This window comes from Lithobates pipiens, unplaced genomic scaffold (genome assembly GCF_037356315.1).
Source record: "Lithobates pipiens isolate NorthernLeopardFrog02 unplaced genomic scaffold, aLitPip1_a1.2 Scaffold_37, whole genome shotgun sequence".
Lineage (NCBI taxonomy): Eukaryota > Metazoa > Chordata > Amphibia > Anura > Ranidae > Lithobates > Lithobates pipiens.
Window position 1 is genome coordinate 4327551 of NW_027507825.1, and position 14410 is coordinate 4341960.

Consider the following 14410-nt stretch of genomic DNA (forward strand, 5'->3'; position numbering starts at 1 on the left):
ATGAGGAGGAGCAAGAAGAGCATGCTTTAAACCTTTCTGGGATCCCTGTTGTGCGTGGATGGGGAGAGGAGAATGAAGAGGACGACATTAACCTGGATGATGAGCAGGAACCAGGCCACCACACCGCTTCCACTTTAGTGCAAATGGGGGCCTTCATGCTCCAGTGTTTTAATAGGGACCCCCGTATAAAAAGCATAAGGGTCAAGGACCACTACTGGGTGGCAACGTACTTAGACCCCCGGTACAAACACAAAATGGCAGAAATGTTACCGCCGTCGCAGAGGGCTGTCAGAATGGAGCACTTCCAGGCCTTGCTTCGAGAAATGCTGCATTCTGCTTTTGCGTGCGCTGGCAGAGGAGCAATTCCCACTCCCAGAGAAGGAGTTGCGGGTACCAATCCAACAGCGCCTGCAAGAAGAGGCTGGTTTGAAGATGTGTTGGTGACTTAGGATATGAGGTCATTCTTTCAGCCGACCCATCGACAGGTGTCATACGGATCCAGCATCAGGGAACGCCTAGACCGTCAGGTGTCCGACTACTTCGGGTTAACGGCCGATGTGGACGCTCTGAGGAGTGATGAACCCCTGGACTACTGCGTGGGCAGGCTTGACCTCTGGCCAGAGCTTGCCCAATTTGCAATCGAACTGTTGGCTTGCCCCTCATCCAGTGTCCTGTCTGAAAGGACGTTCAGCGCAGCAGGGGGGATCGTGACCGATAAGAGCACTCGCCTAGCTCACGACAGTGTTAACTACCTCACATTTCTAAAAATGAATGAGGCATGGATCTTGGGGGAATTCAACACATGTGACCAGTAGACCATGTATATGTCTATAAACAATTTTTTTAATCGAGCACACAGACCTTCTTTCTTCATTTGGCTCACTTCCTTGTTCAAAAAAAGCACACCGTACTATATGCCCGTACCCTCCTGAAGAGATTGAGCGGTGTCATATTTCTACTGGGGCTTCTTATTATGAGGGGCTCCCACCATCCCTGTGTTGTGCTGACTTCCTCCTGGGGCTGTACCTCTGCTGTGCATATTATGAGGGGCTCCCACCATCCCTGTGCTATGCTGACATCCTCCTGGGGCTGCTTATTATAAGGGGCTCCCACCATCCCTGTGCTATGCTGACATCCTCCTGGGGCTGCTTATTATGAGGGGCTCCCACCATCCATGTGCTGTGCTGACTTCTTCCTGGGTCTGTACCTCTGCTGTGCATATTATGAGGGGGTCCCACCATCCCTGTGCTATGCTGACATCCTCCTGGGGCTGCTTATTATGAGGGGCTCCCACCATCCCTGTGCTATGCTGACATCCTTCTGGGGCTGCTTATTATGAGGGGCTCCCACCATCCCTGTGCTGTGCTGACTTCCTCCTGGGGCTGCTTATTATGAGGGGCTCCCACCATCCCTGTGCTGTGCTGACTTCCTCCTGGGGCTGTACCTCTGCTGTGCATATTATGAGGGGCTCCCACCATCCCTGTGCTATGCTCATTATGAGGGACTCCCACCATCCCTGTGCTATGCTCATTATGAGGGGCTCCCACCATTCCTGTGCTATGCTGACTTCCTCCTGGGGCTGCTTACGGTGCAGGTGTCAGTGCTGTATATCACGGTGCTGATGTCAGTACTCTCTATCACGGTGCTGCTGTCAGTGCTGTATATCACGGTGCTGGTGTTAGTGCTTTATGTCATGCTGCTGATGTCAGTGCTCTCTATCACGGTGCTGTTGTCAGATGACTCTATCACGGTGCAGGTGTCATTGCTGTATGTGACGCTGCTGGTGATCATCTCCTGCACCCTCTTCTTTGCCTACCCTGGTCCCTGACCTTCCCTCTCCTCCATTGCCTTCATGCGCTCCACAGTCCTGAATTGTCACAACAATTTCCCATATAAAAAAAGAATGCTTGTAGTTGTCGATCCCAGATTCACCTCATACATGTGTTATGTCATTGGCCATGTGGTGGGACTATGTTTGCACAGCTAGTAATTATTTTGTGGCTGCAAATTTGACCTGTAGGTTTGCAAAGTTCGCCTCCCATTGAAGTCAATGGGGCCCGCCGCGAACGTTACGGTTCGCGAACTATCGGCCGCGTTCGCGGTCCGCGTTAGCGAAATGTCCCGTCGGAAGTTCGTCCATCACTAATCAACATTCAGCTCCTTCAAGGGTTTTCAGTGTCGTTACCTGAACTTTATGTATGTTCTGCTCATAACTAGTCAGGACATAATGCACGCTTCTTCTGGTCAGGGCTTATAGTTTAGTTTGTTTTCATTTTGTACAGCATCACCTGGGGTCCCCAAAACTATCTGGATGCTTTATTATAAACATTTTGAGCCCATTTTTACTTCCTCTACACCACCCTGTTGGGTCACCTCTAAAGCTCACCTGTTACCGGCTTGTATCTCCCTCACTTATGAACACGAACGTGATCCAGAGAAAAACACAAAGCAGAAATTGTTCGGCACCTTCACTTTATTATGAGCAGAATGGTTTCATTTTGTATAGCGGTTCATATCTGCCTTTTTACATTCGTTCCTTCCTCTTCCCCCGGTATTCCCGCCAAAGATGGGTCCTTGACTCGGCCGATCCAGAGAATGGTTTGGGTAACTTTGTGGTAGATCAGCATGAGGAACGGACGGTCAGCTTTGAGTTCGGGGTTTGAATTCAAGTTCAAGTTGTAGTATACTCGGGTATCAGTCACTCCGCTCGCCACTGCTTCTAACTCTTCAATGTTGGTAGAAGACTGGTGGTAAATCTGTCAACACAAGTAAAGGAACAAACCTATAAAAAGGGAAATGACTACAAAATATAAAAAATACATCCTTAATAAAAAAACTAATTTGAGAACTAAGATAAATCACAGATATGTATGGAGAAGAGTGTTAATAACATTCATTGCAACAAAAAAAAAAAATGAATTTAAAGTGTATGTCTGGCCAAAAAACTTTTTTTGGGGTCCTTTAGGACTTATAACTTATATAGGCTTATAACAGAATTTAAACGCAGCCACTGAACAGAATTTGTATTAAATCTCAAGGACAGAGAAGGGATGTCTGACATTTTAAAATCAAGCTCTGTGTAGACTTCATGGAAAAACAGTGGCCTAACCTCTCAAGCAGTGTATAAGTAGGTTCCCCTTTTGGTACTAAAACAACCCTGACCCATCGAGTCATGGACTCCACTAGACAAAGCATCGCACTGCCCCAGCCGGCTTGCCTTCTTCACACACTGCATCCTGGCACCATCTCTCCGCCAGGTAAGTGACACGCCTGTCCATCTGGTCCAGTTCTGATGCTCACGTGCCCATTATAGGCACTTTTGGCTGTGGACACGGGTCAGCCTGGGTACCCTGACCAGTCTGCAGCTACGCAGCCCCCATATACAACAAACTATGATGTTCTGTGTATTCTGACACCTTGCTAGTAGAACCAGCATTCACTTTTTCAGAAATGTAAACTCCAGTAGCTCTTTCATTGGATCGGACTGCACAAGCCAACCTTGCCCACCTCCTTCAAAGAGCCTTCTCTCCCCACCTCCACCAATGATCTTTACTCCCCGCCTCCCCCAATGATCTTTCCTCCCCACCTCCATCAATCAGCCTTCCCTCCCCACCTCCATCAGTGAGCCCTCCCTCCCCACCTCCATCAAGGAGCTTCCCTCCCCAGCTCCATCAATGAGCCCTCCCTCCCCACCTCCATCAATGAGCTTCCCTCCCCACCTCCATCAATGAGCTTCCCTCCCCACCTCCATCAATGAGCCTTCCCTCCCCACCTCCATCAATGAGCCTTCCCTCCCCACCTCCATCGGTGAGCTTCCCTCCCCACCTCCATCAATTAGCCTTCCCTCCCCACCTCAATCAATTAGCCTTCCCTCCCCAATTCCATCAATGAGCCTTCCCTCCCTATCTCCATCAATGAGCCTTCCCTCCCCACCTCCATCAATGAGCTTTTCCTCCCCACCTCCATCAATGAGCTTTTCCTCCCCACCTCCATCAGTGAGTCTTCCCTCCCTACTTCCAACAATGAGTATTCCCTCCCCACCTCCATCAATGAGCTTTTCCTCCCCACCTCCATCAACAAGCCTTCCCTCCCTGCCTCCCCCAATGATCTTTCCTCCCAACCTCAATCAATAAGCTTTTCTTCCCCACTTCCATCAATGAGCTTCCCTCCCCACCTCCATCAATTATCCTCCCTCCCCACCTCCATCAATGAGCCTTCCCTCCCCACTTCCATCAACGAGCCTTCCCTCCCCACTTCCATCAACGAGCCTTCCCTCCCCACTTCCATCAACGAGCCTTCCCTCCCCACTTCCATCAACGAGCCTTCCCTCCCCACTTCCATCAACGAGCCTTCCCTCCCCACATCCATCAATGAGCCTTCCATCCCCACCTCCATCAATGAGCTTCCCTCCCCACCTCCATCAATGAGCCTTCCCTCTCCACCTCCGTCAATTAGCTTTCCCTCCCCACCTCCATCGATGAGCTTTTCCTCCCCACCTCCATCAATGAGCTTTCCCTCCTCACCTCCATCAATGAGCCTTCCCTCCCCTCCTCCAACAATGAGCCTTCCCTCCCCACCTCCATCAATGAGCCTTCCCTCCCGTCCTCCATCAATGAGCCTTCCCTCCCCTCCTCCATCAATTAGCCTTCCCTCCTCACCTCCATCAACAAGCCTTCCCTACTCACCTCCATCAACAAGCCTTCCCTCCCCACCTCCATCAATTATCCTTCCCTCCCCACCTCCATCAATTAGCCTTCCCTCCCCACCTCCATCAATGAGCCTTCCCTCCCCACCTCCATCAGTTAGCCTTCCCTCCCCACCTCCATCAATGAGCCTTCCCTCCCCACCTCCATCAATGAGCCTTCCCTCCCCACTTCCATTGATGAGCTTTTCCTCCCCACCACCATCACTGAGCCTTCCCTCCCCTCCTCCAACAATGAGCCTTCCCTCCCCACCTCCATCAATGAGCCTTCCCTCCCCTCCTCCATCAACAAGCCTTCCCTCCTCACCTCCATCAATGAGCCTTCCCTCCCCACCTGCATCGATGAGCCTTCCCTCCCCACCTCCATCGATGAGCTTTTCCTCCCCACCTCCATCGATGAGCTTTTCCTCCCCACCTCCATCAATGAGCCTTCCCTCCCCACTTCCATCAATGAGCCTTCCCTCCCCACCTCCATCAATGAGCCTTCCCTCCCCTCCTCCATCAATGAGCCTTCCCTCCCCACTTCCATCAAAAAACCTTCCCTCTCCAACTCCATCAATGAGCCTTCCCTCCCCACCTCCATCAATGATCCTTCCCTCCCCACCTCCATCGATGAGCCTTCCCTCCCCACCTCCATCGATGAGCTTTTCCTCACCACCTCCATCATTGAGCCTTCCCTTCCCACCTCCATCAATGAGCCTTCCCTCCCCACTTCCATCAATGAGCCTTCCCTCCCCACCTCCATCAATGAGCCTTCCCTCCCCAACTCCATCAATGAGCCTTCCCTCCCCAACTCCATCAATGAGCCTTCCCTCCCCAACTCCATCAATGAGCCTTCCCTCCCCACCTCCATCAATGAGCCTTCCCTCCCCATCTCCATCGATGAGCTTTTCCTCCCCACCTCCATCATTGAGCCTTCCCTTCTCACCTCCATCATTGAGCCTTTCCTTCTCACCTCCATCAATGAGCCTTCCCTTCCCACTTCCATCAATGAGCCTTCCCTCCACACCTCCATCAATTAGCTTTCCATCCCTACCTCCATTGATGAGCTTTTCCTCCCCAACTCCATCACCAAGCCTTCCCTCCCTGCCTCCACCAATGATCCTTCCTCCCCACCTCCATCAAGGAGCCTTCCCTCCCCACCTCATTACGTTCGCGAAAACTTTGCGTCAAACTTTTGGTAATATAGTGTATATTGCTGTTCTTAATGTTCCGAATAAAACAGCTATATTTTGGTTAAATATTTGTTGTGATGTTGGGACTTCAAAAGTCCATTGTATGTAAATTCATTGAACGAATGTCGTGTAAATTGGACGTAGAACAGATACCGAGCTCATCTTCTCACACCTACATCGGCAAGTTGTATCTTTCCATCCTTTGAGATCCCGGAGAAGTCGGCGTCTTCACTGGAGAACAGGCTTTCCATGCCCATGAGGGACATTATATATTTCAGACTGAACAGATGGTCAAAAGAGACTTTGGGTAGGTAGAGGTCCAACATACTGTAAAGGAAAAATACACATCAGTGTCTGTGTCAGCAATCCCAACTGGAATCCCAAGCTCTCCCAATGCAGCATAAATTGTTTGCAATCTACAGCAACCCCCATCAGCCAATCAGAAAGTAACGGATTTTTTCTCACAATGCAACTCCTAAACGCCAATAAGGCCTGCATCCGACTTCTGTGGAGAGATGCTGACCCCCCTTACAGAAGCTCTGTGGTTCACTAAAGTCAACAATTTACGAGACATGGAAGAACTAATGGCGCATACATACGACCGGATTTTTCAACGGACTAGGTCAGACGGACTTTTGGAGGACTTTCCGAATGAATGGCCACACACAAACACACCAAAGTCCGATGGACGCGAAACGTGACGACTTACGACCAGACCTGAATAAATATGTTCATAGCAAGTAGCCAATAGCTGTCCTAGCGTCAGTTTTCGTCCGTCGGACTAGCATACATGCGAACGGGTTTCCCGCTAGGAACTGGGTCCGGCGGAGTTCCAGCGAAAAAAATTTAAACATGTTCTATTTCTAAAGTGCGTCAGATTTTTGGGACGGAAAAGGTCTGATGGAGCCCACACATGACTGAATTGTCCGGCGGATTCGTTCCGTTGGAACTTTGCTGTGGAAGAGTCCGGTTGTGTGCACGCGGGCATACAGGCACTCTGCATAACAGGGAAGAGGTATGTTCCCAAAACCTGGAGACCGTGGAATTATTTAGAGCATACCGATACCTACCTTAATGTTCTGTCCACCGCACAGTGAATTCCGCACGCCTTACCACGCCCCGGGCGAGGGATGACCGGGTATTCCTTTCCACTCCCCCCCCCTTTTCCCTCCCTTTTTACCTAGTTGGTCCCTCTCTGTTCCTGTTTTGGTCACAACCCAAAACGTAGCGTTTTCTTTCACTTTTACTCTCGGTGATATTAGTCCCAGGACAAATAGAGAGGGTGAACCTCCCTATTGAGGGCGCAAGACCCAATATAAACCCAACAGGGGTTCTAATCCCTCTTCCAAAACTAAAAAAAAAGTTGCCTTTAGTTATAATTTAAAGCTGAACATAAAGTACAGACATAAAAAAAACACATATATTAAAGCTGTTCTGCCTTCCAAGGAATTTGTAGTTCTGCCAATCCAGTCCTAGGATTTACACAACACGGTCTTGTCTGACTGGTAAACTGAATTTAAGTATAGGTCTCTTCTCTGCAGCATTCTGGCAGGGAACTGGCTTCTCTACTGCCCCTTTTCAGCTGTGGCTGCTTGGCACTGTAGGACTTTGCACACTTTCTGTGAGGATGGACCGGGAATGTACTTAGAAGATGTAAACTGACAGTTCAGTGGACTTTTAGGACCTGGCCATTATCTTTTTTTTTTTGTTAGGGGGGTAAAATGTTGGCACAGGAATTTTCAAACGAGTGGACTTGCCCACACACGACCAAACTTTTCCAGCAGACTAGAAGAAGAAGAAGGTGGTGGCGACAGTGGCGAATGAGAAGACCGGGCCAACGCTAGTAAAAGAGCTGGAAGAAGATAGCGGAGGAGCCTAGCAGAAAAACCGAAGAGCGGAAGAAGTCGGAATAAGACCCCCGAAGTCGGGGGTGTGGGCAATGCCTCCAATACCCCAATAGAACCCTCTACCAACCCTCTCCTCCAATCCCTACACTGGCTCCTAATCACCCAGCAAATTAAATTCAAAATACTAAACACAACATACAAAGCCATTCACAAATCTGCCCCGAGCTACATCACCAACCTCGTCTCCAAATATCACCCAAACCATCCTCTCCGCTCTTCTCAAGACTTCCTACTCTCAAGCTCCCTTGTCTCCTCCTCCCATGCTCCTGTCCAGGATTTCTCCAGAGCCTCTCCCATCCTCTGGAACTCGCTACCTCCACCTGTCTCTTGCTACCTTCAGGCGATCCCTGAAAACTCATCTCTTCAGGGAAGCCTATCACGTCTCCAACTAATCTCCTACCACTTCCATCAGCTCATTCCCCTACAGTTACAACCCCCACCCTATTAGATTGTAAGTTCTTCTGAGCAGGGCCCTCTTAATCATCTTGTATTTTTTTGTATTGTAACTATATTGTCTCCTTTTATATTGTAAAGCGCTGCGTAAACTGTTGGGGCCATAAAAAACCTGCATAATAATAATGTGGCTGACGCTGACCACTTGGACTAACAGATCGATGCACCCAACCTCCTTGTCAGAGAGGACAAATCCCGAGGGATACCCAGATACTGTCACTGTATTTGTACTACACTGAACCGTACTGTATAGTTTATGTCATGTATTCTTCCCTTTAGTTAATTCTGTACAAAATAAGCTATTTGGTTCTGTCCGTCCACTTAACATTCTTATGCCGTGTGACTTTCCAGCAGAAAAGGTCCGACGGTCTTCCCTTCCAACAGAATAGACATGCCCATGTTCATTAAAGTGATTAATAACTGTTTTTGTCCAATTAAAACACCTGTGTAGAGACACAGTAAGGCACCCAGCTGTGTTAAATCAAACCCTCCTTGTCCTGATAAGACAGATTTACGACTCCCATACAAATGATTACAAACGATTACGATACAATTTCCATACAAAGCCAATGACTTTATTCAATATTGTCTAATTATTAATATATACATATATCAGTATTTTCTTATTCAATGTATTTTAACAGTTTTAATGAGGGCCCCAGCAGACCTCTGTTTGACCCTGTCAAACTTAACCGGCTCCCGACCAGCGCACGCCAATGTACATCGGCTGAATGGCATGGCTGGGCAAATGGGCGTATAGGTACGTCCCTATAAATTTTCCGCCGTGCCATCGCATGCGTGCCACCGGCGGCCAGGACCTCAGTGAGTCAGGTCGATGGTCCCTCGGACTCGATCGCCGCGGGGATACCCGCGATTGCCTCACTGGGAGGAAGAATGGGGAGATGCTAATGTACACGAGCATCTCCCCTTTCTGCCTAGTGACGGTGTCACTGATCTCTGCTCCCTGTGATCGGGAGCTATGAACAGTAACAGGTCACATGTAGCCATGCCCCCCCACAGTTAGAAACACGCCCCAGGACACACTTAACCCTTATCCTGCCCCCTAGTGGTTAACCCCTTCACTGCCAGTGTCATTTACACAGGAATCAGTGCATTTGTATAGCACTGATTGCTGTATAAATGACAATGGTCCCAAAAATGTGTCAAAAATGTCCGATGTGTCCGCCATAATGTTGCAGTCATGATAAAAATCGCTGATCGCTGCCATTACTAGTAGAAAAAAAATTATTACTTAAAATGCCATAAAACTATCCCCTATTTTGTAAACGCTATAACTTTTGCGCAAACCAATCAATAAACGCTTATTACGATTTCTTTATTTTTACCAAAAATATCTAGAAGAATACGTATCGGCCTAAACTGAAGAAAAAAAATTATATATATTTTGGAGGATATTTATTATAGCAAAATGTAAAAAATAATGTGATTTTTTTTTTCAACATTTACGCTCTTTTATTGTTTATAGCGCGAAAAATAAAAACCGCAGGGGTGATCAAATACCACCAAGAAAGCTCTGTTTGAGGGAAAAAAAAGGACGTAAATTTTGTTTGGGAGCCACATCGCACGACCGCGCAATTGTCAGTTAAAACAACGCAGTGCCGAATCGCAAAAAGTGCTCTGGTCAGGAAGGGGTTAATTAATGTACTGTACATAACTTTCCCATATTCCACATAATTATTTCTAGACCACCTGTATAATATGTTCTTATCTTATCTCTGTGATTTATCTGCTGTCAAGTGTTTTCTTTTCTAATTAGCGCTTACTTAAAAACTAAAAATGAACTATCCTAATGAACTTTCACCCAGTAAACCATCTTGTAAAAAGTATGAGAAAGAAGCAGAGAGGTCATCTAAAGTTCAACATTTTAAATTAAGTCTTTCTAAATCTATGGAAAACATAGTATACATTATTAAAGATTACTAACTATTGCTTTACTTATTGAATAATAATATTGATAAAACCACTACTATATAATATTATTATTATTATAATAATAATAATAATAATAATAATAATAATAATATTAATAATAATAAGAACATAAAATATATATTGGTTAATGTGAAATTCTACTACATAACTCTCATGTATACCTGGTTTTCATGAAACTAAAGTAGTTTTTTATCCTCTGGGGGGTCAGTGTTTGTCCCACACGGTCTATATCACCCAGTTTTGGTACGATGACGAGAAGGGATATGTTACCCACGTATGGCACTTCCACCACATCACATTCCACCTCCGTGTCCTTGTACGTCTTATACATTCCCTGCTGGTGCATCGTTGGCACTATCTTTGTTTTTTCCTCATTTAACATGAAGTTTCTCTTCTCTGTATTTTCTTTGTGAAATTCCGATTGCCATTTACCCGAAGGAAACAAAAGATGGTTGTTTTAAATGTAAACTATAATTTATTTGGGATCTATGAATGGAGGGGGTGGACCTTTCAATCATCCACCCATCTTCCATTTATAGATAATGTTTAATTCGTAGAAAGTTGTAGTACGGCTTCTATGAATGGATGAGCTGGGTGGAAAGAAGGGTAGGCTTAGTACGGCTCTCTAGATAAAAGTGGGAGGGTAGGTGGGTGGTACTTCCTCCATGCTCCTCCATGTTCTCCTCCTCATTGGGTGCCAAGTGTGGCTCCCATGAGAGGCCTACCCCAGTTCTTGTTCTGTTAGGAGGAGAGTGCCAGGGAAGACATCTGCAGACTACAGCTGCCAGGCGCATACCTGTGCGCAGGTGCCAACCAAGAGTGGCCAGAACGGCCACTGGCGCATCTGTAAATGCGCATGCGCAATCACTCGTCCATATGCGCGCACCTGTCATCAGAACTGGCGCCAGTTAGTCTATTTAAACGGAGAGTCTAGATTGACAAGTTGCTGCTTGGTCTACAGCGTTACCTGAATCCTGATTGCTGTGTGTAGGACTACTGATACCGATCCGGCTTGCTCCCGACTACCTCTGCCCGCCTCCTGCCCGGATCTCCGGCTTCCCACGGACTGATCTCTGTCTCCAGTTCCTGTTACCCAGCATCTGTTGCCGAACCTGCCTGTGACCCGACTACACCTCTGCCTGCTGTTTATGCCTGATCTGCCCGTCTGTTGCCGAAGCCTGCCTGTGACCTGACTACGCTCCTGCCTGCTGCCTCATCTGCCCGTCTGTTGTCAGCCCGGCCCGTCTGACCCTGCTCCTTGCCGCCCAGCCTTCTTCAAGCTCCAGTTTCCAGTGGTGCACCTCTGGCTGTCTTCTGCCAAGTCTGCCAGCCATCTGCCGTCTCTCCAGCCTGCTACCTGCGGTGTTCCAGCTTCCTGTTCGGGAGTTCCTGGCCTCTACTTGTACAGACTTCTGGACTGATCATAGGTACTCTTACCCTGCCATGCTCTGCTCTTGAGCCTGCTGTCCCACTCTCAGCGAACCGGAGCCATACAAGAGGCCTTCCCCACATGTCAGGCTCACCCACCAGGTACGTGACAGAGAGGCAGATCACGAGTTCCTACTAGCTAGGAACAACGTTTTGTCATCTCCTATAGTCAGCCCCCTTCCCCTACAGTTAGAACACATACCAGGGAACGCAGTTAACCCCCTTGCTCACCCTCTAGTGTTAACCCCTTCCCTGACAGTGACATTTACACAGTAATTAGTGCATTTTTATAGCACTGATCGCTGTATAATTGTCCCAAAAATTTGTCAAAAGTGTCCGGAGTGTCCGTCATAATGTCACAGACCCGATAAAAATCGCAGGTCGCTGCCATTACTAGTAAAAAAAAAAAAAGATAATAAAAATGCCATAAGACTATCCCTATTTTGTAGACGCTATAACTTTTGCGCAAACCAATCAATACACGCTTATTGTGATTTTTATTATCAAAAATATTTAGAAGAATTAATGAGGAAAACTGAAGAAAAAAATTAGCTTTTTATAACAAAAATTGGGGATATTTATTACAGCAAAAAGCACAAAATATTGTGTAAAACTGTTGCTCTTCTTTTGTTTATAGAGCAAAAAATAAAATAAATACATACCACCAAAAGTAAGATCTATTTGTGGGGAAAAAAATACGTCAATTTTGTTTGGGTACAACGTCGGGCGACTGCGCAATCGCCAGTTAAACAATTGACGCAGTGCCGAATCGCAAAAAAATGGCCCGGTCACTGAGCAGCCAAATCTTCCGGCTGCTGAAGCGGTTACTGAAACGTTATATCTAAACGTATTTGTGTGATCTCTCTTTGCACATCTCCAATAAAACCCCCCGAAAACATAAACTATCACGTAACCATGATACAAACACTGGCCTACAAGTGTCTTTTGTGATAGGCTCTTGAAAAAGTTAGTACAATGGTTGATGTGACATCTTATGCCCCGTACACACAAATTTCGGGAATTTCTGTCAAAAAAAAGTGTGATGGGAGCTTTTGGTTGGATATTCCGACTGTGTGTACGCTCCATCCAACGTTTTCTGTCTGAATTTCCGCCAGCAAAAGATTGAGAGCTGGTTCTCTATTTTTCTGACGGAAAAGTTCTTGACGGAGACTCCATTCGTCTGTATGCAATTCCGATGCGCAAAAAAGACACACATGCTCGGAAAACAAGTCAACGTACGCTCGGAAGCCTCTTCGTGGCTTGGAGAAATCGTGTCACCGCCTCTTCACTTTCAGTCTCGACCAGTTCATCTGATCACCTCATTGACTAGCCGCATGTAGGGGCACCGGGTTTTACCTTTCGCCATACTTGCTTTGGAGGCCCCGGTCAACTGGCAAGTCTCAATGAGATCACCGACTGTGATGTGAATCAGGAGCCCACTGATTTCGTCTTGCAGCTTTTCTATATCCATCTGTATATGATTCCTGTGCAGCAACGGTTAATATCTACACGATCGGAAATTCCGCCAGCAAAATCATGTTTTTAAATTTTCCGGTCGGAAAAAGTTCAGATCGGAAATTCCAATCCTCTGTACAAATTCCGATGTGCAAAATTCCTACGCATGCTCGGAAACAACTCGACGCATGCTCGGAAGCATTGAACTTAATTTTCTCGGCTCGTCGTACTGTGGTACGTCACGTGAACGTACGTTCTTGAAGGTCGAAAGTTCAGAGAACTTTTGTGTGACCTGTGTGTAGGCAAGCCAAGCTTGAGTGGAATTCCGACAGAAAAACCATCCAAGATTTTTTCCGACAGAAATTCCGCTCGTGTGTACGGGGGAATCAGGTTTCAAAATCTCTTTTCTGCAGTCAACAGTAAAATGGACTTACCTTGGAAGCTTGCATAGTCTAGGAAAACCATATTCTGTTTCTTATTGTCTGCTCTGTCACTCACAAGCTTAAATATTGTTTTCTCTGTATTCTCAGGGTTATTGAAGTTGATGGTACTAATGGAGGCGTTGTAGTATTGAGCCATGTTCTGTTTGTATTCTGGTAAAATCTTTGCCGACTCATCTATGAAGACCTCTTTATGATCCTTGAATTCCATGTCATTGGCTGGCTGACTTAACACTTGAAGGAGCTTTCTATTGGCATCATGCAGCTCCTCGTCGGTCACGGTGTCCTCCAGGCCTAAGGCGATGAGAATTTCCTTGTGAGTTCTTGATCGGGCACCGAGAGCCAGCATGGAAAAGGTTGTGTAGATGCTGATCGGTGAAATTAATAGGTTTGGTGGGGGTCTCATCGTTGGTGCTGAAATGTGTTGATAAACCCTCAAGGCAAAGTCCATTTGAGATTCAGATACCTCTGCCACCAGGCATTCCCAGAAAAGGTTGTAGCTGCGTCCTTGGTTGGGTTTGCAAGGGCCAGCTGCAAGGATCAGCGAGATGAACAACTGGAGGAGAAGAAGAATCTTCATCTTTCTTTCACACCGACACCTCTGTAAAACAAAATACATGTTGAGTTATTACCAGTAAACTTCTAAAAATGGGTCCTTTGGAACTCTCGCCAGTTATCCTCCATATAACTTTTTCCAAAAGGGTCTACCACCCTCTAATGGGGTCCAAAGCCCAGGTTCAAAGATGCATTCTCCCTGCCTATGGCTTGGGAAAAGTTATTTGATATGAAGTCCTTTGAAACCCTTACAAGTTTCCTTTCACACCCTATGCTTTAAAGGTCCTGATGTGTGTGATGCACTGCACCGATTGAAATAAACGTTGGTTCATATGGATCTAC

At 46.8% G+C, this 14410-nt stretch overlaps 1 protein-coding gene across 1 annotated transcript; it reads right to left on the bottom strand.

The window, feature by feature from the left end:
- Positions 1-2455: 2455 nt before the first annotated feature.
- LOC143956603 (serine protease inhibitor A6-like) lies at positions 2456-14132 on the bottom strand. The gene is made up of 4 exons (XM_077466816.1): positions 13508-14132; positions 10352-10622; positions 6054-6204; positions 2456-2756 (listed from the first exon to the last, which is right to left on the bottom strand). Exons 1-4 carry the CDS (start codon positions 14130-14132, stop codon positions 2511-2513), a joined length of 1293 nt encoding a protein of 430 aa, XP_077322942.1. The 3' UTR covers positions 2456-2510.
- Positions 14133-14410: the final 278 nt, after the last annotated feature.

Coding starts and splice junctions, on each gene's coding strand:
- LOC143956603 (XM_077466816.1), bottom strand. CDS start 14,132: ATGTATTTTGTTTTACAGAGGTGTCGGTGTGAAAGAAAGATGAAGATT. Junction 6,205..10,351: donor TTTAGTTTCATGAAAACCAG/GTATACATGAGA, acceptor TTTCCTTTACAG/TATGTTGGACCTCTACCTAC. Junction 2,757..6,053: donor GAAAGATACAACTTGCCGAT/GTAGGTGTGAGA, acceptor TTGTGTTGACAG/ATTTACCACCAGTCTTCTAC.